The sequence below is a fragment of the Triplophysa dalaica genome, chromosome 12 (assembly GCF_015846415.1).
Source record: "Triplophysa dalaica isolate WHDGS20190420 chromosome 12, ASM1584641v1, whole genome shotgun sequence".
Lineage (NCBI taxonomy): Eukaryota > Metazoa > Chordata > Actinopteri > Cypriniformes > Nemacheilidae > Triplophysa > Triplophysa dalaica.
Window position 1 is genome coordinate 4,907,386 of NC_079553.1, and position 24,512 is coordinate 4,931,897.

The window sequence follows — 24,512 nt, forward strand, 5'->3', positions numbered from 1 at the left end:
TGACTATGTTTTGACTCTGTTTTCTGCAGACTGGAAACCAGCACATATATCAACCGGTTGGGAAACCCGGTCAGTTTTGTTTTTATTTTGTTTTCTTATTTCTTTCTATATGTATATCTATATCTATATCTATATATTTTATATGTATAAATTTGATGTTATTCAATATCTAATTTCAATAGAGAAATCTGTTAGCTTTGATATGATGCATTTATATAAAATAACAACTTCTTGTCATCTTCAGAGCATCCAGCTCCTCCTAAAAAGCCTCCTCGACCCGGAGCTCCAAGCCACCAAGCAGGAGTCCCTGTCCCGAACCCTACAGACAGCTACAATGAAGGCGTGAAGGTATCAGAACCACTACGCCATCTCAAAGTCAGATAAGAAATCAAGTTCGGCTTAAATGTACTAGTCAGTATTTCATCTTCAAGTTGAATTATAATTTTTGTCTCTAGTGAATCAGAAAATTTAGTTTTTCAATGAACGGTTCGCATATCTTAAAGTTAAATTGCGATTGCTTTTTAAATCAACAAGTTTATCATTCTTTCAATTGGATTTCATCAGTATATTCGGTAGCAGTTCCTTAAAAAAGTTCCTAATAACCGTTTACTTTCAAAAGCCACATTTTTATTGCAATTTGCACAAAAATGGTTATCACACATACAGTCATACACAAAAAATACTTCTGTTTGGATGTCATTGTGCTAGTGCAAATTTACAATAATCACTGTTTGGTGTCTTTAAACCGCATGATTTCTATACTCCCATCAAAAACACATAGAACCGTGTAAGATCAGCATCTGTACTCACGGGCCGCCTTCAGGAGCAGCATACATGCCAACAGATGCTGTTTGCCAAGCCTCATTAAAATCATCTTCATTCCTGAAACCCCCTCACACACGCTCGCACACAATTGCTCTGCGGGGTCTCCCATAAACCAGATGAACATCGTGAACCCAGTAGTTTCCATTCCAGTGCTTTTTCCTGACGCTGTGGGTCAGAACGCTGGGGGTCTCGTAACCATAAGCAGAAATGCCGCACAGAATGGAAAGTATAATTGGAAACAATGTTCTTCACATAATTCTAGTCTGCTTGGCCATTTGAATTGCAGTTTTTTATAGCTTTTTAGAAGTTTGACCAATGGGTGTGTTTGTGCTGGGTAGAAAATCCACATTTCATATAATAGCAACACTTTCCACCAGCAACTTAAACGCACTGAGGGGCTTTCACTTTTTCTTTGTTGCAGCATGAATATGTAAAGTTCTGTTTTATTAATCCCTTTGACTTTTTTCTCTTTCTTTCTCTTTACACTTTCTGTGCACTGTGTTTCTGCCCATCTTCTGTTGCACTTTTGCACTGGTAGCCCTGGAGGGTAAGAGCACCTGTAGACTTTGTGTATTGTCTCCGTCTGTGTTTGTGCCATCTTCAAACATTTGCTATGTCATTACTCAGCCGTATCATTTAAAATCATAACATAATTATTCACTAAACTGAACTGAAGTGCGTTGCATAGATCTCCTGTGCATGATCTCTTTTGAGGTTGAGATCAGGTGTCATTCTAGCTATTGCACTTGTAGCTCCATCTAGTGTGCACTTTGGGATGGGAATGATGGTAGATTTGAGACTCCTTGGCTGATAAATCTGTTTGAAACTTTACCCTTATGGCAACCTGCTGGGACATGCAGCTTTAAAAGATTTACATTTATTCAGGTTTTATCTTGAACTTAAAGGGACAGTTCACCCAAAAATCAAACTTCTGTCTTCATTTACTGACCCTTGAGTTGTTCCAAATCTGTTTAAACATATTTGTTCTGATGAACACAGAGAAAGATATTTGGAATGCTTGTGACCAAACAGTGCTTGGCCATCTTGACTACCATAGGAGGAAAAAAATGTTGTTATGTTGAACACAAAATAAGATATTTTGAAAAATGTAGGCAAGTAAACAGTTCTGGGAAACTATTAACAAACATTGTAATTTTTCTGACAATGTAATGCATAACTATAAACATAAAATACGTAATTTAGGTATGAGGGATGTCAAACGAATAATCACTATTAATCGGATCCAGAAAAGTATATTTAAAAATATGTTTACATGGATTTATTCATATTTACCCATTATTGTTTATAACTCATTCGCCGCCAGCCTCTTTAAAAAAAAGTTGCCAGCCTACGCCAGCGTTTTTGTACATTTTCACTAAACTTTAATGGTTCACAGTAAATTTTCTGTAAAGAATATATGGACAAACAATATGTCAAATGAAAGAACAGCGTCTCAGCTTTTAAACAAAAGAAACCGTATTCTTCATATGTTTGTTTTTTATCACTCCGTAGATGTGGGTAGGTTTCTTCAAAAATGCATCATTTTAATTAAACAGCTGAGATAATTAACATTTTTTGTCAAAGATTCCGCCCAGATTACACTCAGAACAATCATTAAAAACCGCTAAAACATACGTTCTAGGTTCTGGGATTCTGTACTTTTTCCCAAAGGTTTTGTAATAGCGCCACCTGCTGTACAACGGTACAAACACTGATTGCCGTAATAACTCGTCTTTGGCGGGAAACGTTTTTTTTTTTAAATGACGAGATAACTCGTCAATGTCGGTGAAAGAGATAATTACAAAATTAGTATGCATTTACATTACATTTAGGCATTTGGCAGACGCTTTTATCCAAAGCGACTTACAGTGCACTTATTACAGGGACAATCCCCCTGGAGCAACGTGGAGTAAAGTGTCTTGCTCAAGGACACACTGGTGGTGGCTGCTGGGATCGAACCAGCAACCTTTTGATTACCAGTTCAGTGGTTTAACCCACTAGACCACCATCTCCACATGGTGGTCTAGTGGGTTATGCACAGTACACCGACATATATTATTTTATACAAACTTTTATTTTGGATCCGAATAATCACGATTAATCATTTGACAGCCCTAATATTGAGTTTTGGTATTTGGGATGCTATCAGTGGGTGAGTTTTTAAATGCCATTGGGTTAGTTTTGTTATGTAGATCTGGCAACCCTGGTTGTGAGCAGTGATTTGTCTCCAGTAGTTCCTGTTCTGCCACCTAGTGTCAAACATGTGTCATCTGTCCCATAACACAAAGTTGTTCATTTTATAATCATTTAGTCCAGTAACATAGATTCAGTAACAAAGTTGTTTTGATATTCTAAATCCTTATTAATATATAGGAGCCAGAACCTCTGTTTTTACGAAATAATAATACATCATTTCATCATTTGCTACTGTGTATTTTTTTAGATTCAGCCTCAGGAAATCAATCCTCCCCCAACAGCAAACTTAGATCGGTCCAATGATAAGGTTTATGAAAACGTGACGGGTCTTGTGAAGGCAGTGATTGAGATGTCCAGTAAAATCCAGCCGGCTCCTCCTGAGGAATACGTGCCCATGGTGAAGGTACATTATGACCAATACTTAAGACTAATATTACTGAAGTGTCTTAGATGACCTTCTGTTCTCCTGTTTTCTTATTTTTATATACTTTAAATTATAATGTGGTTATGTGTTTTAGGATGTGGGATTAGCTCTAAGGACGCTGCTGGCTACTGTGGATGAGACGATACCCTCTCTGCCTGCTCACACACACAGAGAGGTAAAAAACCATTTATAAAAATAAAAATTGAAACTTGACGAATTAACATGATTTTACTGATAAAACATTACATTTATACCAACTTCTTTTTTTTTTGTTATTCGTACTGTAAAATTTGGATCTCAAATTCTGCATCCTGTTTGCAGCCTTAATATTCATCCTTTATGGCATTCAACCCACATCCTTAGTGCCAGCACATTTAATGGTTGCTCTTGTTTTCAGATTGAAATGGCTCAGAAGCTTCTAAATTCTGACTTGGCTGAGCTGATAAATAAGATGAAGTTAGCCCAACAGTACGTCATGACCAGCCTGCAGCAAGACTATAAAAAGCAGATGCTAACAGCTGCTCACGCACTCGCCGTAGACGCCAAGAACCTGCTGGACGTGATCGACCAGGCAAGGCTGAAGATGTTGGGTCAGGCACGGCCACATTAGCTGAGGCAATGGAAACCACACAAAAGCAGCACAGCAGAATGATGCCCCAGAAACACACCAGCACAGACTTGTAAACTTGGACACGAAAGGAATCTTATGGTGCCCCATTATTCACTCACCGATCCTCCACTTAAAGTAACATTGCAAGTCATGGGGGCCGCGAGAAGGTTTCTGCATTTATTTATTGGATGAGCCGGATCGGACCGAACATAAAGATGGGACCTGGCGGTTGGCCCCATCGGTGAAGCGCTTTTCAGTTTGCTTTAGGAAGACTGTGATTGGACGCTGAGAAGGAGGCTTTAAATCTGGGGTTGCTCTGAGCTTTAGATGTCTCTGGAGGATAAAGAGACACTCTTACACTGTATCTAATATGTCTGTGTTTCCTTGACAAGCCCAAGTTCCACAGCCAGACCCCACAAATCTAGAATCCCGCTCGGCTCAGGTTCTAGTTGTAGAGTCATGAACCTTGAGCTGTATTCCTAAAACTGTCAGTTTTGCACAGTAGAATTTGAGGTGAGTCTGGATTTGCAAAATCTGGATTTAACAGGACTAGCATAGCAGACTCCACACTTCTCCCATGGACTGAGATGGAGAGTGTTGTACATTTGGGCCTTGTGCCACCTAGAGGTAAAATAAAGCTGAATGACTGAATTAAAAGAAATGAATGAGTTATGAATTCCTTGTATTTCCCATGAATTCTGTTTGTTTAAGATGTGGTAAGTAATATACCTTACACCATGGCAGTGGTTGAGATGGAAAGACAACATTAGGATTATACAGAGGGGTTTCAAAGGTCTAAGCCATTATTGAATACATATCTATTTAACATATTTAATTATATATTTTTTTTAATGCATCTTGTGTGTTTCAGTGATGTTACAAGCATTGAATTTTTTTTTTACGAATGAGTTAATATAGTCAGTTCTTAATTGATTAATCTTCAAGTAGTACAGAATATTAAGTCTTTTTTACGTCGCAACAAACTGTACAATATTTGGGGCGGGAACGTACAAAAATTAAAAAAGGACAGGTATTCTGCCCTGCGATGGGTTGGCACTCCATCCAGGGTGTATCCTGCCTTGATGCCCGATGACTCCTGAGATAGGCACAGGCTCCCCGTGACCCGAGGTAGTTCGGATAAGCGGTAGAAAATGGATGGATGGACAGGTATTCTGTGTAGAGGCAATATCTGGTAATATGGTTGGAATTTTATGAGGAAAGGTCTTTTGCAAAGTTTTATAGTAAGATGACGTCATAATTTAATGGAGAATAAATTGGTTTCATTAGGTCATGAAGGTCTGCTGGGAAAAACTGTGACATCAAAATTACCGTAACAATAATGCAATAAGAAAGTAAGAATTATCATTTAATGGTAATTTCATTTCTATTGCAGCAAAACTACTTATTTAATCGCTAATATAGAACGCAGAATTCAGAAAATTACTGAAAGTTACTAAAAAAAAAAACCTCAAATTTGTCTTTTCATATTTGAGGTGAATCCTTACACATTTATATATATATTTAGACATATTCAGGTGTGTATTTAGAAGTACAATATGGATCCATTGTCATTTCTGAGTGAACAGATTTCAGCCTTCAAGTAACCTTAATTCCACTAGGGGGCAGTAAAGGAACACTACACATACTTCCCTGGTACTTGTCAGGCTTCAAGATTAGATGTTCGCGGTATATAAACAACCATAAAATGACTTCAAATTATACAGTATTCTGAGCTTTACAGTGATAACAATAATTGATATAAAATGAATGGAAAAATAAAATATCGTTACATTTATAAAATCCACATTACGCATCAAATGCATATTAAACCATTTGCCCAAAGAGAATTAAGCTATTAAACCGATCAAAACACTACTTTTTAACTTTCTCCGAGACTCTTATTTTGATTCGTTCTTGTTTTTCGTTAGCCGGGACTCTTATTTTGAAACCCCGTCCTCTGTCCTCCACAGCCGTGTCTCATTGCCGCTGGCTTCAGTCGTCTCTGTGCGCCTGATTATTTTTACGCCGTCGAGACTGGCGGTGAAATCCAGGTCATCTTCACCGGATCACCAGCCGACACGGCTCAGACTCGTGCTCTCCGTAAATTAACATTAACATCTGATTCCTCTCGTAACGGGTAAGGAACCGATATTCTCTACATATCTCGGTCGTTTTACGCAGATGGCATCAGATGGGTGGGTTATGATGCCAGCTGTGCCAGTTGCCCCGCGGATGGAAAGATGAGCGCAGCGGCTTTCGTCTGGGGCAGAAAAGTTGTGGGGACTTCATACCCAGCACAACAACTGATGATCAGTCCATTGCGTGGGATCAAGTTTAAGTATATAGAATAGTCCGTGTAACGTTAGACTGAAAATTGATGTATATTACATACGAATATGGGTTGAAAATTCGTGCGTTAACGGCGACCGCAGGACGTTTTAACGGGACCGTTGACGTAACCCAGTTCTTCATCTGATAATCGGGCACATTTTGGGCCAATACGAACTGTATTCTTAATTTTCCAAACGGCGGATTACTTTTTTTGCTATGAACAACTATTTTAAATATTTTTGAAAATATTACTTAAGAAAAGTTGGCTACTAAATAAATTCATATAAAGGCTCCATCAATGACTTTTATGCTTGTTTTATCAATTTGATTAATTGTGTGACGTTACACGATGCTTTAATTCTTATATTTGTACGCCACTCGTATTGTTTTCGATTAACCCGTTAATATAAATTACATATATGTGTGCTTTACACTGAAAACGTACGACGCAAAACGTCTTTTTTGACTTGTTAATGTATTAATTTATTTATTGCACAGTAGTTTGTTCCATCACTTGGACTTGTGGGATAGTTCTGCAGTTTTTGTGGGCGGATCATCATTTCATATCGTTTCGGATGCGTTTTGTTTTGCGGTTACAATGTGGCATTTGCATCCCGGAAGTGCCAGCAAAAGATGTTAATGTGCGTAACAACATGTCAAGACATGAGAATGTTTTCTATAACCCCGCGTAACACCTGAATGTCTAATAGTAGCAGTAATTTACAAAGCATTACATGTCTCGTTATCTAGGCTTTATTAAATTGGGTTTTAATATTTTATACGTGCTAGACGTAGAACGAGACTGCGTGCGCGTGTGTTCGTGTCCTCTGCGACTGCGTGTGTGCGTATTTGTGTGTGTGAGCTGTCAGCTGACTCTGTCCAGACTTGGACTGAGTGTGCTGCCAGTGGCTGTCGTGACTAGTTGTTCAGCCCAGTTTTAGTCTCCACTCTCTGTGTTCTTTCCTGTGCTCTGCAGGTTCTGGCCCACTTGAGAGACTCAGGCATAAATGTGTCCTGCGCTCCCCAACTTTACTTATTCACTTTTATCTTCACTCATTGCCTCTTACTTGCTTTTATCTGTGTCATATGTTCCCTGGCAGTTCTGCGTTCATGAACATAAGTTCCTCTGTGGCCCACCTGAATGACATTTGTCAGCGTAGGACACTTTCCACTCTTGAAAAATGAGCTCGGGTCCCAGCTGTGATGTCATCCGCTGCAGGCAGACAGCGAGGTGTGTCAGAGTGTCGGCTAATGGATCTATAGTGGCATCAGGCCAAGTGTAACAGTGAGTCGTGGAAGCGCGTGCAGCTCGGGGGCTAAAGAATGATAAATCGGTACAAAGTGTGACAGAAGCTTAATAGGACTTACGGTGCATCAGAAGACCTGTTTTTCTGTGCAGAATGCTGTCGTCTCAGACATTTGGGTTATTTAATTCAGAAAAAATAGCTCTTTTACAAAAAACACGTTCACCACCTTCAAGTGAACGGAAAGTGTTGCTGTTAGAACAAGGTTTGGGTAATAAAAGAGAGAGAGAACTAATATTGAGGTCTTGAGGATATTTCATATTTGCAATAGAATTTTTTTAAGTACACTTAAAGACATAAAAGTTAGCAAATTTACATAATGATACAAAAATAAGTGACGTATATGCAGAGGTTTGAGTCTGTACATGCTGTATAAATCAGAAAAGAAGATATGGAATGAATTCTATAAAAATCTTGATTTTCTATATTGAATTTTACACAAATATTTGACAAAATGCCTTATTGACACAATCTCGCGGCACGAACGTAACTATTTTACGAATTGGCAAATTTTGTCTGCTTTGACAATCTCATCCGTAGATTTAAGCACGATTTCCTTGCAAAGATGTTTGGTTTAGGGGCGGGGTTAGGGGTGGGGCTTCAGTATTGCGTTTTTCTAGACCACAAGCGTTTTTTTCCATTTGGCAACGTACAAATTCATATGAATTAGCCACCTCGTATTGGCCTTGTATATGGACAAGATTTTGAGGCTGCCACCACTTGCCATCACTTCTTTTAGATGGAAAGCATGCATTGTTATTGGCCAAAGCAAATCATCTCTGATTGATTGGCGATTGAGATTTGATTTTGAATAAAATGTAATATTGTAGCGTAAAGCGCAGTATATTCATCATTATACTTTTGGTGTGTGAGTGATTTGAGGCTGAGAGCTGGGACAGCAGCCCACTTCAGACCGGAACACTCACTGCTTGTGGGAAGAAAGCTTCCTGTCTCGCTGAGAGCCGTCTGTCTGACGCGGAGTCATCGTACGCCAAGCTTCCTGTCTTGCTGCGAAGCACATCATCTGGCCTCTGGCACTGAAACGTCAGGTGGCATAAGGGCTTGGGGTAGGAACCGTACACATGCTGAACCGGGATCAGCTGTCATCTCCAAACCCTGCTGTCTGTCATTATTTGAGATCATGCAGAACTGTGCTAAGATCAGTGGAAGTAGGCGCTTCAGATAAGACCCCCAGGAGGGTCTTAAAATTACTTGCACCCCCTTAGAATGTACTGAGATGAGAAGGGACGACACCGGAGCCAAAAGTAGAGCCCGTCACAGCCGGACATTTATGGATCGGCCTATGGAAAAGGTCATACCGCCTATGTGATTAAGACTTACCCTCATTATTAAACAGCCCTGGTGGCACACTACACATATTTCGCATATATCAGAGAAATACACACATATGTTGTAGATGCATAACATCGGGGATAGTTTCTGATGACTTGATTCAGAGTAGAAGGTACGGTCTCTCTCAGTCCTAAATCCGATCTACGGATTATCTCAGAGAGGCATATGGTAGAGATGGTCTTATAGGGCCGGGGTCCCTGGTTGGCATCCTGTGGTGGGAGACAGATGGAAGCACGCTAGGGCATGAGGGGATCTGAGGTCCCGGCGTGGCAGAGATTGAGATGCTTGCTACTGCTCAGCTTGTGGCGTTATTACATATTCAACTTCCTGACACAAATGAATCTGTTTCTTTTAGTTGTAAATCGGTTGTGTGGAACTGTATTTTAATTATGGCATCATGAAGTACAGCAAACCCACTGTGTACAGTATGTAGGTTGAGTTTTAGGGCATTTACACACTAATTGCCGGTTTCACAGACGAGACTTTAAGCTAGTCGCAGTCTAAAATGAATGTTTGAGATGTCTAAACTGAAAACAACTTGCCCTGACATATCTTATACGATAGTTCACACACAAATAAAAATTCCGTTATCATTTACTAACATCATTTTTAAGCCTGTATGACTTAACTTCTTCTGCAGAAAACAAGAGATGTTTTGAAGAATGTCGGTAGCCGAACAACGTCGCGACCCTCTGACTTATATTGTATGGACACAAAATCGTCAAAAAAAGTTCCTTTTGTACAGCTTTGGTTCGGTTAACAATATTCTTCAAAATATCTTCATTTGTGTTCTGCAGAAGAAAGTCATACAGGTTTGAAAGCACGAGATACAAATATTTCTGTATTTCTATAAATATATTGATTTGTCTCAAGATGCATTTTTTGACGAAAAAGCATTCTTACAAAAGAAACTTAAACATTTAAAATTAAGATCGAATAGAGCCAATTAAAAATCAAAAGGCCAATTGATGATCCAGTTCAAAATTCTCATTGCATGGATTCTACTTTAGAGTACATTAGTGTTCTAGAATTTTCTCAACTTTTAGCTTTACCTTCACAAACTCTTGTGTTTTTATCTTATAATCAATGGATTTGACTCGAGCGTGTTACTCGATTAGAAATCCATCCGGCGGTCTGAGCTGTATTGTAGACCCCAAGTTCTCTAATGTTTCTGTCTCTCTTAAGCTTAAAAGCTGATCTCTGTTCTGATACAGGACACTGCAGCACTCTGCACCATCCTCTCTCTCTCTCTCTCTCTCTCTCTCTCTCTCTCTCTCTCTCTCTCTCTCTTTCATTTGCTGTCTCTGTGAATATTCTCTCTCTTCCTCTCTCTTTTGCACTGCAGGTTGACTTTGACATTAGCTCCTCTAGAGGACACCAACTTTCAGGACTCTAATTATATTCTGCATCTCTGCTTGGCTTAATCGCCCCTTACTAAGGACAGCCATCAGTTCAGCTGTGACTGTCCGTGTAGTTCATCTCGGATGTACCAATCAGTCATTAGTTAGAATCACAATTATTATTGCTCATACTTAGCATGAAGGGGATTGTTCAAATCTTTAACACCATGTAATTGGAATCGGGGCAAAATCCCAGACCAGAACAGGTGTCTGGGTGCACAACCTCATATGCTTGCATTGAAGAAGTGACCCGAGGCATCAAATGTGGGAAAATTGAGATGTGGAGACATGGGATGGGGTGGCCTAGAAACTATCTAGCAATGCACGTCTAGCAACCGTCCAAAACATGGGTGAACCATCACTTAATGGCATATGTCGGTATGAAAATAAACACATTAAATGTCACGTTCAAAAAAAAAAGTTTTGTTTATTAAGCAATTTTACCAACAAATCCTTGCACTCAAAAATTCAGTCATTTGTAAACCCCTGGAGAACATGTGTCTAGATTAAGCTCATGCTAGACTTGACCTCACTGACCCCTTTGGTGCGCACCGCTGCAGAATGCAGCGGAGCAGCAAAGGTCTGGCTGTCTAGACGCTGTGGGCGGAGTCCCAGAGGACTGTTGATTGATTGGCTGAGAGAGATCCTGCAACTGATTAGACGTTTGCTTCAGAGAGTCGTGTTTGTTTGTCATCCGTGTCAGTATTGAGTCTGTTTTAAATGCATGTTTATCTTTCTAAATGCGATTCTTAGAGGAGGACGAATTGATTTTATCCTTTCCCACCCACATAGAAGTGTTTGATTGTACTTTGATTTTCCTTTTGATTTTGTAATGTAACTCTGTGGTCTGAATAACTATAGGCTGATCAATGAACCCATTATTGTTTTCAGATCAGTGCATTATATCGAGATGGAATCACTTTTCTTTTTAGCTAGAGAAAACAAGTCATCTCATTCGCTGTTGCTAGGGCAACTGAAATCTCGAACATATTGCATAAAACAGACTTTAATACATTCCAGATTTTGCCTTTTTGCCCATGCAGGATTGACTGTTAGGCTAAATAAACTGTACACACTCGCAGAGAGGTGGGGCGAAAGACATAAGAGGTGGGATTAAGAGCCGTCACTCAAATAACTGCTAGGGGCAACCGTAACACGAAAGCTTATAGGTGTAACAATAGAGTAAAAGACGAGAGAGAGAGAGAGAGAGAGAGAGAGCTGCAGAAGGAATGCACATACTGCAGCATTGGTGGAGTGAATAGACTGTCAAAACAACACACAACCTGACACTGTGCAGACATGCTATCATAAATTCATTCTGTTGTATCTATTATAAACTAAACAGCGCTTGTACGGAGGCACTGAGGGTGTCGAATGCTTTTCTTCATTGCCTTCATTACTTTTTCTGTCTGGTTTGTCTGTCTGACTCTAGTCTGGCAGATACGCGCACACCTAAAATCTGACTAACCCAGACGGCCGAGTCGTCATTTGCTAACCTGCTGATCTCGGTTGCCAGGTCACCTGAGGGCTCGCAGTAAGGGTTCATCCGTCTGATTAATGGTAGACACCGGTGGGGCGGATTTAAGAAGCTCGTGAGACTGTCTGCTTTCACTTTGAAGAGGTAGATGTTGTTTTTTTGTTTGTCTCTTTGGCTAGGCTGTCTGGACTTCACTGCGAGAACTGCTTGGAGAAGGGAGGAGGTCTGTTCTTTTGAATCTTAAGAGTTGTAATCATTTTTAATGATATGCTTCAAAGCTGGTCAGAGGTCTGAAAGGAACAAATCACAAGAAATGTACATTCAGAATAATGTTCACATGGCTCTTTTCTGTGTAATGAAAGACAGTATCAGGTGTTGTGTGGAGTCTTTAAGGGACTGGGTAAGTGGAACTTGGGAGTGATGAAAGCCATTATGATTTTTCAAAGTACACGACCAGGTGTCATTAAACTATGACTTTACGTTCAGGGCTTAACAGTACAGACTCGACAATATAGATTTTTTCCTCTGCCTGTAGTGCACTTTCCTTTCCTTTAAATATTTTTTATTGCACAAGTATGTTTTCAGATCTGCCTATCCATCTATTCGTATTCTTTTGACTTTCACAAGTCAATCTTGAATGGCATCTTGTTAATACAACCTCTTCTATCTGTTAAGTCTGCTCTGATTTTTGAATCTAGTAGCTACATGAAGTGCACTGTTGTCCCTAAGAGATTTATCATGATTTAACCAGGCACAGCGAGAGAAAGCGGCAGACCCCCTGCTGGGATCACATTACACTTCTTGTAGACAGAATAGACCAGAGAGAAGGTTGTAGGGGACATTTATTGCAGTCATTTGTTTCGGCATGTTCAGTCTTTTAGCTGCTTGCTTTAGGAGGCGCTTTCCACAGGTGGACAAGAATTGTCTTTTAACATGTTGTAGTCATCTTTGTTTAGTTTTCTTGTCTCAAGACCTTGGAGTAAACGGTCTACTCAGACAGGAAGAGACCATCTGACTTGCAAGTAACCAGCCACTGATTTAAGTTTTTATGAGGTGTTTAAATAGATATGTTAAACACATATACATATAATCGATTATACCAAATGATCAAATTTTATTGCATAGAAACACCATAAAATTAGCAGAAAATCTACAAATTATTAAAAAAGATCATTTCACAGACATAATTTAAAAGCTTACAAGTGCAATAAAATATTCTATATCCACTAATCCAGCCACTAGTTTATCATCCTGCATCACCAAAAGTGGTAGCTTGTAAACACAACTTTGTTTCCAGGCAAACTGATTTATGAAATCCCTGTGTCCTATATTCCAAAAGTCCATAAAGCTAGCCAATCAGATTACAGGATTCTAGTTTGACAGTTTAAGAAAGTGCTTTCCAGATTTATGTTCAGTACACATCAGACGGACTGGGTGGAGGATGAGATGGTCTGTGTATGATGTGTGTACCCTACATCAAGGCTCTAGGTCTGGGACTGTGCAGGAAAGCAGAGCCTGTAAATGATTTACTGAAAGTTTCTTTAGTTCCCAACCCAAAATATCTTCAGATCTATCGAAGATGCTTCTAATTACCGCTGACATGAAAGATAATGGGACGCAAACTGTTTATTTTTGGATGTTGACTTTGAAGTGGTTGGTCCCACTATGATAAAGTAAACCCTCACAGCGGTGGGTGTAGATTTTAAGACAACCACAAACGGTAGGGAGGAGCCACATTTGAACAGTGGTTGCCTGCACGTAAGCATGCGTGCCACCCTCCTGCCAGGTCGTTATTTGCTTGTTTTTTTCTACCTTTTACTATCAAAATCAGAGTCTGTGGAAAACGTTTCCACATGTGCAAAAATTGAGATTATCCAGGACGGTTATTGGAAACGTGTCATGACCCAATTAGTTAGACTGCACTGTGGCTCATCCGGACAGCTTAGTTACATTTATTCCACAGTAACTTTTGATGTGTCAGATGTCATTTCAGACATTCAGCCCTGTGTGGTTTTTAACTGATAATGAGGATCAAATATTTCTTTGACTCCGTTTTTTTCCATTTTTTGGCCCAGAGACCTAAAACATCTGTTTCCAAAAATCTGATGTAGACATTATATATAGATATCTCATGCTGAAGATGAAGCACTAGGCTTGATGGGAATTATATTTCAGATATGGCAACATTCTTTTGAGCTTTGTTCCCATATATAGACCATTTTGCAGCACTGCTCCAGAAACACTCCCCGGTTTAGTTTTTTATTTCACATAAATGTGACCATGCATGTAAAAACCCAGCTAAAGTCACTTTTGTGATTAACTGTATTAAAATCATTGTGAAAATATAATCTTGATATCTTTAGTATTACCTGACCGTGTCAAAATTTGAAATCATAGTGAAATTAATGCTTGGGGCTGCACGATTAGGACTAACATCATAGTTGTCGATTATTCACCACAAACATTTTAATTGCGACTATTAATGTTGATTAATAGATTTGACATGGTAGCTTTGAAATGTTTTATAACTTTCAGTGAAGCAGCTGCATGCTATATTCTTTCTATAAACATCCAAAACCAAATAATATTATGTAAATAGCAAATAATTCTAGGAGTTTAATGCTTGTGGTCTCATAATTATAGACTTAAGACTAGATTTTACAGGGAGGGTCAATTTTTTTCTTTACATTTTGATTCAGTTTTAAATGATTTGTTTGTCTTATTTTCTTCTAACATTTTGTGGTCTTAAAAATCTGAAATGGTCCAAAACAGCAAGTTGTGTAAAATGTCTACGTGTTTTAAAGGTACTGTGTGTATTTTTTGTGTGAATTCATTGTAACTATGTCTACAGAGGTGTATAAAGACCTTACATTATGAAGTCTTATGTTTTTATTACCTTTGAATGCGCCATTTCTATTTACATACACCGCGGGTCCCTTTACATTAAATTGGCCATGATGTCTCCACAGTATCCGTAAACGTACAAACTGCTCTACATAGCGTGTTTATGAAACAAAACAAACAAAAAATCTGATCAGATGAGTGAATTCACACAATAAATTTACTAACCTTACTGTTCTTCGAGTCATGTTTCATCCTACGTAGCAAAGTGATTTGGTTAAAAGTCGTGTCCGAACAATGCTTTTTACAGGGTGTTTCTCTCTACTATTGACTATATCCACAACTGCCCCATCCGCCCCCCAACCAAGGTCTTTACTTTGAGATGAAAACTGTCTTGGAACACACTGGGGAACAAAGAAATAACAATGAGGAAAAAGTCCATCTAAACATATGGCAGATGTTTGCCTGTTGCGTGTTACCTCCGTAGTAGTTGTGTCCTAAAATGACCTTTATTGACTGTTTGTTTTGGCCCTTGTTTGATTTGGACGGTGTTCTCTTGTTTCACGTGTGTGGAATAATATTTATTGTGTGATGAAACCAGCTCTCGCTGTGCGGCTTGTGGCGGGATCAGGGGAGGTTGGGGCTTGCCGCGTTTCTAAGTAACACAGACGACGTGTAGCTGGCGGTTCGAGCTCATCCTCTGGGATGTCAGAGAGCTTTGAAGGTCGTCTAAGGACACCTTCTTCCTTTTCCATGGCTCTAGTGTTCTGCAAATGAAAATTGAACGATTTTGAGACATTAAATCAATAATATTAAGCCACAGGAACATTAGCGGTGACTTGTGATTAAGTAAAGTACAGTTCTGTAGTGTGTTGCATAACAGTCGTTTATGGCTGATGGTCTTGATGGAGATTGTATTGATGCAATTCGGCAACTCTTGTACATTTTACTTTCCTCTTAGAAAATAATTACAAATGTTAATTCATTTTATTCTTTTAGAAAAGTTTGTTCCAGTAGCTTAGGCTGGAAATGTGCAATTTTTTTTAAAGGTCCAGTGAATGAAATTAAGCGGCATCTAGGGGTGAGGTTACGAATTGCAACCAACAACTGCCTCCACGCCTCCCTCTCCCCTTTGAAGCACTACGGTGATGCAGTATTAAGATGTTATCACGTTTTCACTTCTTTGCCGGAGATACGAAACGCACTCTATAGAGCAGTTTGTCCGTTTAGGGAGACTGTAGAAATTACATGCTGAATTCCACGTAATTCAATCCGTGGTGTACGTAGATTAAATAGCTCATTCTAAGGTCATAAAAACATGACGCTTAATTATGTAAGGTCTTTATACACCTCTGAAGACTTAGTTATGTATATTATATTGCATTTCTATCAATAGATCCTCCAAAAAAAACCACAAACACACTTAGTTACCCTTATGAAATAAAACCTTAGTTTAGCTGTATAATGTAAAGTAAATGCAAATCAATTACGACTTTACTACAGTAACCTTTGTTTAACTATGAAATTTGCTGATAAATTGTTATTCGAATGAAAACCAAAGGAATAAAACCATGGTTTATTTTCATAAAATGATAAGATCTTTGGGTTGGTTAAATAAGGCTTCTTGAGGGTTTCTTCAAGGACGTATTGGCCATTGAAGTGACTGTTCCTTTTTACTGGCTATACAGGTTCAACAAAACGTCCTGTCACGATGTCATACAAAATATGTTTTTTTGCATGTCTTGGGGAAAACAATTTCAAATAATTTTCAAAGACGTATGCTGTATTTTGTTTCTTTAAATTCGAACATTTTGAAGGCCCTTCAGAGACAGTTTATTGTGACCATGTCTGTAAAATACTTAAAATGTAGCCCAGACAACGAAACGAACACTATCTACGTTTATACTGCTGTTCCACATGCATTTAAATCTGTGTTTACACTACACTACCGAAAACTCTCATGACCGTTCAGACACACTGGGAATGCGCACATAAATGTAAGAAGTTGGTTGTTAATGACAGTTGGTTACTAGTCACAGACCGAATAGTACAAAATGAATATGTAAGCGAGGTCGTCTTCGTGTGGATTACGTCGGATGCAGTATTGTGTGAGCTTTTTAAAAGCATACAGCTCTCGATTCTCTCTTGCGTTGCTGTAATGTCACCGTGTCGATTCCTGTACGCAACGCAGCTTGAAGTTAAACCAGCTCATTGCGAGACTGGTCATTGTCGCCTTCAGGTAGCGCAGTGGCTCATTCGAAAGGGGCTTAACGAATCAATGAAGCAAACGCAATGAGACCGAGGAACCAATCAGTAAGCGTTTTCGTCCGTTTACACAGAAACGCGACCTCAGAGTTTTCAAACTAAAACGGTCTGCAGCGTTTCCAAAAGTCTCAGTTTTCAGGGGTCGCAATGTAAAGGTCAGGTGTAACCGTTGCAACAGTTATGCGTTTTTCAAGGAAAACGCACTTGTGTAAATGCCGTCTTAGCTTTTGCCAGTAGATTTTGGTTTTCTGTATTTTAGCCGCTACCTGACTTCACTCTCTCTCTCTGTTTTTTCTCTTTCAGTGAGCTTGCAGTTTGAAGGATGAGGTGGGGCACATTCGTTAGCATGCTGCTACGCTGAGAAGAGTTCATCCACCCAGGACAACTAACAGCGACTCCACAATCCCTACCTGAAGCGTCTATCAAACACCTGCTTTAAATCAAGCACCTGTCTGAATATTCACACGCTCACACAGCTATGGCTGGCTGGCTCTGGCTGGGTGGGTAATCGGTGTGCTGGTTGCCTTGGCAACCCCACCCTGAATTTTGCTGAATAGAGCCCTACTCACTCAAGACTTGTACCCCCCCTTCTACCTTTCCTCCGAGTGTATTTGCCCTTCGTGGAGGGAGAGGGCAGTGTTCGGAGCGAGAGACATGGACTGATGAGGTGAGAATGGCAGTGCGGCGGCTGTTTGGCCCTCAGGAGCCCTCAGGCACTCCGAGCCAATAACGCGGGTACTCACACGGGCCAGGAGCAGTATGCAGGAGGCTGACCTACCAGCTACCAATGCTTTCACAGGTGAGAACCAGATCAGGTTTAAAGGGAATTAAAAGATAAGCTTTGTGTTTTGGCTTGAGTTTGGGTTGAATGATTTGTGCCAGCGGAAAAGATTACGTTCATGAGAGGGGTCATGTCGTGCTTTACAAACTCGCGACGGTTTTTGTGTGCGATATTCAAAGCTCTTGTCTCGCACCCCCTCCCTTCCCATCCTCCTCTGCTCTGTTTCTCCGACAGGCTGCATTTCTCTCCCCTGCCTGGAATGGAATGCAGAGAAAGAGGGGAGAGAAAGTACGAGACGGGTGGGGGGGTTAGGGTTGGGTTGTGTACTAAACTACAGTTTGACAGTCTGGAACACCGAGGACGGAAAACAGAAATGTTCTCCTTGTCTCGCCTTAAACCTATTGTATCAAATCTCAATTTAAAGGGACAGGTCACTCAAAAATGTGAACATTCTTTCATGAATTACTCACTCTCTAGTTGTTCCAAACCTGTTTAAATGTATTTGTTTGGTTGAACACAGAGAAAGTAAGTTGGAAGATTGCTTGTAACCAAACAGTTCTTGGATGCCATTGACTTCTATAGTAGGAAAAATGTCAATGGTAGTCAAACGTGCCAAAGAACTGTGCTGTCCTACATTCTTGAAAAAAAATTCATATATGGTAGGCAGTGGTGGGCAAGAACTGTTTGGTTATAAGCATTCTTGGAAATATCTTTCTGACAAACAAAAACATTTATACAGATTGCGAACAGAAGATGACTATTTTGTTTTTCTTCGTTGAACTGTCCCTTTAAAATTAAACAAACGACTCCGAATCCCAGAGAGGATCGTGTGTGACAACTAACTTTTTATCAGAATCTGAATTGCTCGGTTGTTCCTGTTTTCCACTCGCTGGTTTGTCCTTGAAGTGTGATTCGCTCATTTTTGCCCACATGCTCTCTTAGCGTAAGGCAAATAACATCTGATGTGTCTGAGGATCAAAATAGCGTTTTCATAAACCACGCTAGGCTGCGGCACAAGACTGCATGAGTGTGACCTGGTATTGTCTAGCACCTCCTCCTCACACAGAGAAGTTGTTTAGACGGCTGGTGTCATCAGTGCCTGGTTTATTCTGTGCATTGTTGGATTGTCGCTCTCGTGTTAATCCTTTATAGCGTCAATTCTTTTTACAGAGCTAAATCTGCACCGTTATCAGGTCAGCGTTGAGTTTCCCTAAAAGCATGCTTGCGAGACGAATTATTTTAAGATCTTTATAGGAGCCGTGACCTACATATGGAGGATCATCGCCGCATGAGAACCGCAAATCTTTGCAAGTTTTTGGCCCCGTGAAACTGTTCCACAAACTCGTGTAGTTGAGCGTCTCTTGAGATCCTCATAGGACGTTTTAGGGCACAGGAGTTTTTGTGTTCGTGTCGAAAACCTTTGAAGCAACCTTAAGCTAAAATTGCTTGCATTTGTTCTTGCGTTGATGAAGGTCTTCCATGCGTTTGTTTTTGATGGAAAGGTTTCCAACAGGAAGGTCACTGGGGATATAAGAGTTCATACGAGAAAAGTGTATTTAAAGTGCTGATGCAGATGGGGTCTTTTGGGATGTTCTATAAGATGGGGTCTTTTGGGATATTTTGAAAAAAAAAAAAATTCAAAACATTCTTCAAAATATCTTTTTGAGTTCTGCAGGAGAAAGAAAGTTATACAGGTTTGAAATTACAAGAGGGTTAGTAAATGATGATAGAATATTTATTTTTGGGTGAATTATGCCTTCAAGGATAAACTTTAGAGGTGTACCGGTAACCGGCCGGTCAGTCTCACATCTTGCCGATTCAAAGCCAATCGAAGCGGGCAATAACGTCAAATGCACAAATAAACGTCCGTTCAAGATGGTTGTCTTTCACGACTCATTTATGCTTGTGACTGCGTGGTTCCACCGAACTGCAAAAAATGAATAAATCAACCAATATTTGTGATAAATATCTGATTGAGTTCTTTACCAAGACAAAAAAGTTAAAATACAGAATACAGATACAAATTTAGAGTAGAATTCACTCTTTTTATTGAAGTGGCTGCTAAAATCAACCCACTTCTTTAATTATACAGACCCACGATAAAGAAAGTTATTTCAGAAAAAAATAAATAAAGCATTGGTAGTTTCATAAACAGAAACAGACAAGAATAAAGTTAAGTATTTTATTTTTATCTCAGACTTTTGTGAGAGTACAAAAATGAAAAAGGTTGATTAAGAGATAAAGTTTAGTTATATTTTATTGTTTATACTTATTTTCAGTCACAGGGTTCTTCAATTTAAGAGTTATTTGGGCAAGAGAAGATTCTGTAATTTAATGCAGGTTGTAGAACTGTATTTAGGGAAATTGTAATGTCCAATAATTTATGTAATGATAATAATAAAAATATGAAAAAAATGTGTATTGATGAAAATGTAATGTTTTTTTATATACTGTCAATTATAGTTTGTGGATATAAAATCGGAATCGGCAAAAGTCGGAATCGACAGGTTTCACTTATAATAAAATCGGTAATCGGAATCGTCAAAGAAAATTGCAATCTGTGCATCTCTAATAAATTCATATAATTTGGGACACTTTTGGTCATTTGCATTCACGTACCATGCTTGGAATATGTTTGGGCTTCAGAATAGGTTCAATCAAGCTGCTGTTTTTTTATTCAAGCAATCAGTGTTGGAAATTTGACAAGCCCAGGTGTGAAAACTCAGACAGCCTGTGATTATTATTGAAGAACTCATCTGATTAAAAAGTTTCTGTAGGAGTCACTGTGGTTTCCCTTTTGTGTTTTTCTCCCCAGAGTGCAGATTCCAGTGCACCAATGGCAGATGCTTGAACCTGGGCTCACAGGTATGTGATCAGCTCAACCATTGTGGAGACAACAGTGATGAGGAGCACTGCCCCCTCTCCACCCAGCATCCTGCATCTGCCATCTTCAGCTGTAAGTCTATGAACATCTTTACTCCTGCTATTAGCATCTGTTTTAGTACAATTGCATTTTGAGAGGACACTCTTTGATTTTGAGATGGTATCTTGTAAATCCGGCACAGGGTTGCTCTTTAAAAAGTTAATCCAATTGCAAACATGACATTTCAGGCAGAATGTTCATTGTTTTTTTTGTCATGCGGTTGGATTAATTGAAGCTTCATGTGATGCATGCAACAGAGAAGTTCACTTCAAGCTTGTTTCAGTGCAAAGATTATAGTTTATTTCAGTCTATATTAACACTGACCAAACAGATGTTACAGGTCCAATGTGTCATCTTTTGGAGGATCTATTGATAGAAATGCAATTTAATATACTTAAGTCTTCTTACATAATGAAGCATTATGTTTTTATTACCTTAGAATGAGCTATTTTATACCTGCATACACTGAGGGTCCCCTTGCTTGGAATTCGCTATGTTGTCTACGATCTCTAAACGAATAAACTGCTCAATAGATCGTGCTTTTAAATACATTGTCTCTTTTGGCAAAGAAGCGAAAACGTGACTACATTTTAGTCCTGTGTCAGCCACCGTAGTGTTTCAAAAGGAACGGTTGAAGTGAGCCATTGGTTGCAATTCACAACCTCGCCGCTAGATGCCGCTAAATTTCATACACTGGCCCTTTAAAACCAGATGTAAACCCGGCTCTGTCCTGGTTCCAGATTTGTCTTTGTTCTAGATCTGATGAGGTCAGCAGAATGTTCTCATTGGTCAGTTCTCATCTGAATTCCTGAGGCGTTCTTGTTCAAGCCACCTGCAGAGTGTGAGTGTGAGACGAGTGTTAAGTGCCGTCCCTACACACTGAAATGACGGGAAGGTGTGTAGTTGTGTAAATGTATAAGTGGCTCGAGTGTGAGATCTTTTGTGTCTTCAAGTTTGAGGAAGCCAGACGAAACAAAATATCAAAAAAGCAGGTCTGTTTCTTTCTGTCCTGGCTCTGTTGAAATCAGTCGACCGTTCCTGCTGTGTCACGCTTCCCAGTGAGAGGTCTCCGCAGTCGGAGCGTTCGCTTGGAGAAATGTTTATTTCCCCAGCAGACAAACAGCCATTTACTGCTGGAGGGAGAGAGAGGAATGATGCTGATAGATGTGCGTGAAGACGGAATATGCCGGGAGCTCGACCGAATCCGAGGAAGTGTTTAGAGTCTAATCGAGTTTGCAGGCTCTTGTCTCAGGACCAGACAGATTGATCATGAATACAGTCTAGACACCCTGCACGAAATTTCTCTCTCTCTCTCTCGCTGTCTCACCCTCCCTCTTTTTCCTCTCAGTTTCAATTTAAGTGTGCTTTATTGACGCGAGAAATATTTGACGGTTATATTGTTCAAAGCATTTGCAAGACAACATACTAAAGACCGTGACATAAAGTTGCAGTGAAAGATTATGTGAAGGAGTGAAAAAAGTTAGAAGCCTTAATAAAAATCTCAATATTTTGGAAGACTAATGGAGAAATTGTTGTGTTGTCTGATCACTCACTGTCTCTCATGACAAGCAAACACATTGTGCTGCTAGAACATATTAGCATGTCTTTTCCTCTCTCTCCACCACACAATGTACTGTTGTGGTGAGGGTCGTCAGCTTTTGCAGGGAACGAGGGAGCTCGGGTTTTATTAAAGAATATGATGAAAGGCTCTGTCTGGCTTTAAGGATCTTTTTTGTCAGTGGTTTGCATTTGCTGGCATCAAGCGTGTGGGAGTCAGTTGGTATTGACAGAATTATCAACCTAAAACATGTTGTCCATCAATGTCCAAATTAAAATCCGTCTTGAGACAAAGATCACAGCCGTCTTGTACTGGAGTAATGAATTTGTTCGATTTGAATAATAGACTGGCTGGCATGAGCGTGCAGAGCTACAGAATGAGCGAGTTTGTTTTGAGGTTTTAGTTATTAATTTGATGCAATTTAGCTCATTTAGATTTTTACTGTATGTTCTTGTCGGTCTGTGCATTGTTTCTTATTCAAATATTTATATGACGTTGAGTCTGAGAAATAAAGAGTATTTTATCTTTAGTACAATAAATGACCTTGCTTCTCTTCTCAATAGAACCATGTAGCAAAATGCAGAGTAAAATCAGACTTCATGCTTGTAAACTGGACCTTGTGATAGGTATCATTGATTTAAATCTAAATAATAGTGTTGTTTAACTTCAGCACATTATGTAAGGACGTAATTCAACCTAAAAAAAGTTGCCTTGAATTCAAATGATTAATAAAGCCAATTGGACTTAAAAACGTAAGTTATATTAGAGGTATACCGATAACTGTGGCCGATTTTTCAGAGTGATATCCGTCAAAACCGATTCTGAAGATTAAACACAATTCTTACCTTTCTGAATTGTTATTAATGATGTTAATATTGAACAAGCGGTTTCTTAACATTTTTTATATTCAGAGCAAAGAAGAAAATAAATCCTGCACACTAGTGCTTGCAAAAAATGTAACTTGAATCGGTATTAAATTAACAGAGCACAAGCAAGAGCACAAATTCATTGCTATTTCCAGTCCACTTTTGATTGACAGGATATATCGTCCCTGATGCATCGCCCAATAGCTGATAGTGTGAAAAATTGCTTTTATCGACCAATACCGATTATTGTCTTGTATTTCAGTGCAGCATCTTATATTGACTTCTATTTTATTAAACAGATTTAAATCTTGTTGAATTTCGCTTGTTTATACATATAAAATGAAGTTCAAATCACTTGAAAAAACAGTTTGATCAATTTGTAAAGACTAACCTATTTTTAAGGATCCTGAGGGCTGATCTGGTCAAGTTCTCTTTGATGTGCATTCTGCTAAGAGAGAGGATGACTAAAGATATCAGAAAGAGACGAGAGCGAGCATCTGTTGTAGCGGTTCATGCAGGCCACCGATGTGTTTCCAGAAATTAGTTTAAGAGCGATGCAAATGAAACATGACATGCATTGCGCGTTTTAAGAAACCACATTGAAGATCATCTTACTGTATGTACTGTAGGCTCTGGCATTGTGATGAGCAGTTACCGCTAAACCGATCACATCTGCCCCTTTCCCGACTTACCAACACTGAATTTGGCACGCATAGAACTTTACTGTAAAACCAACAACAAACCTTTCGCGCACATAAAACCACAGTCGTTTATTCACGCTGGATAAAAGCTCTCCGTCCTCTTTGAAGGCGGCACGTTAGCGACACACTTTGAAGAGTATGTAAATCAGCCTCTTCAACAGTTTGTGTGTTTGTTAATAGCTCTTCTCACAAAAGTGTGTGTGTGTGTCAGAGAGGAGAGAGTTTCTCAAGAGCTACAGACAAGCTGGTTAAAGTTGTCAGGCACTGGTGTCTCAGTAAGACACTGGACGAACATATTCCACTTTGATGTCTGTCAGGGGACAACTATCAATACAGCTCTTATACTTCCTCTCTTTTTTCCTTTCCCTCTTTCTCTCTCTCTTTCTCCTCACGTTTCTCATTTCTATCCCCTCTTCGATTTTATAACAGGTTGATGAGGGTCAGAGGTAACGGAGGTCACATTTAGAGCCTTGTCTAATGTGAAGAGCTCAACAATCATCTTGTTTGAGTTACGGATTTCCATCGCTAATCTCCATCATCTCTCATGCTAATCTGGGCAGACCACAGCAGGCTGTATTTTCATGCTAAGGGGCTCATTACCAAACCGACGTCATGTCTTCTGTATGCAATCTGCGTCGCTTGGAGGGAGGGCAAGTC

General features: G+C 39.5%; 2 protein-coding genes across 19 annotated transcripts in view; both read left to right on the plus strand.

Annotated features, from left to right (window-relative positions):
- Window positions 1-4,789, plus strand: part of ptk2ab (protein tyrosine kinase 2ab) — a 55,260-nt gene extending 50,471 nt beyond the window's left edge. For 6 of the 18 annotated variants that reach the window (XM_056762926.1, XM_056762932.1, XM_056762930.1 and 3 more), the window contains 5 exons: window positions 30-69; window positions 245-348; window positions 3,269-3,424; window positions 3,540-3,620; window positions 3,843-4,788. In XM_056762926.1, coding sequence (XP_056618904.1) covers window positions 30-69; window positions 245-348; window positions 3,269-3,424; window positions 3,540-3,620; window positions 3,843-4,055 — 594 coding nt within the window. In that variant the 3' untranslated portion in view covers window positions 4,056-4,788. Of the gene's footprint in view, window positions 1-29; window positions 70-244; window positions 349-3,268; window positions 3,425-3,539; window positions 3,621-3,842 lie in introns of all 18 variants that reach the window. The other 12 variants (XM_056762933.1, XM_056762925.1, XM_056762928.1 and 9 more) reach the window with 5 other exon arrangements.
- A 1,256-nt stretch (window positions 4,790-6,045) lies between these two features.
- The window catches only part of ldlrad4b (low density lipoprotein receptor class A domain containing 4b), a 42,743-nt gene continuing 24,276 nt past the window's right edge, over window positions 6,046-24,512 (plus strand). The window contains exons 1-3 of the mRNA XM_056762954.1: window positions 6,046-6,192; window positions 17,330-17,825; window positions 20,623-20,763. Coding sequence (XP_056618932.1) covers window positions 17,786-17,825; window positions 20,623-20,763 — 181 coding nt within the window. The 5' untranslated portion in view covers window positions 6,046-6,192; window positions 17,330-17,785. The remainder of the gene's footprint in view (window positions 6,193-17,329; window positions 17,826-20,622; window positions 20,764-24,512) is intronic.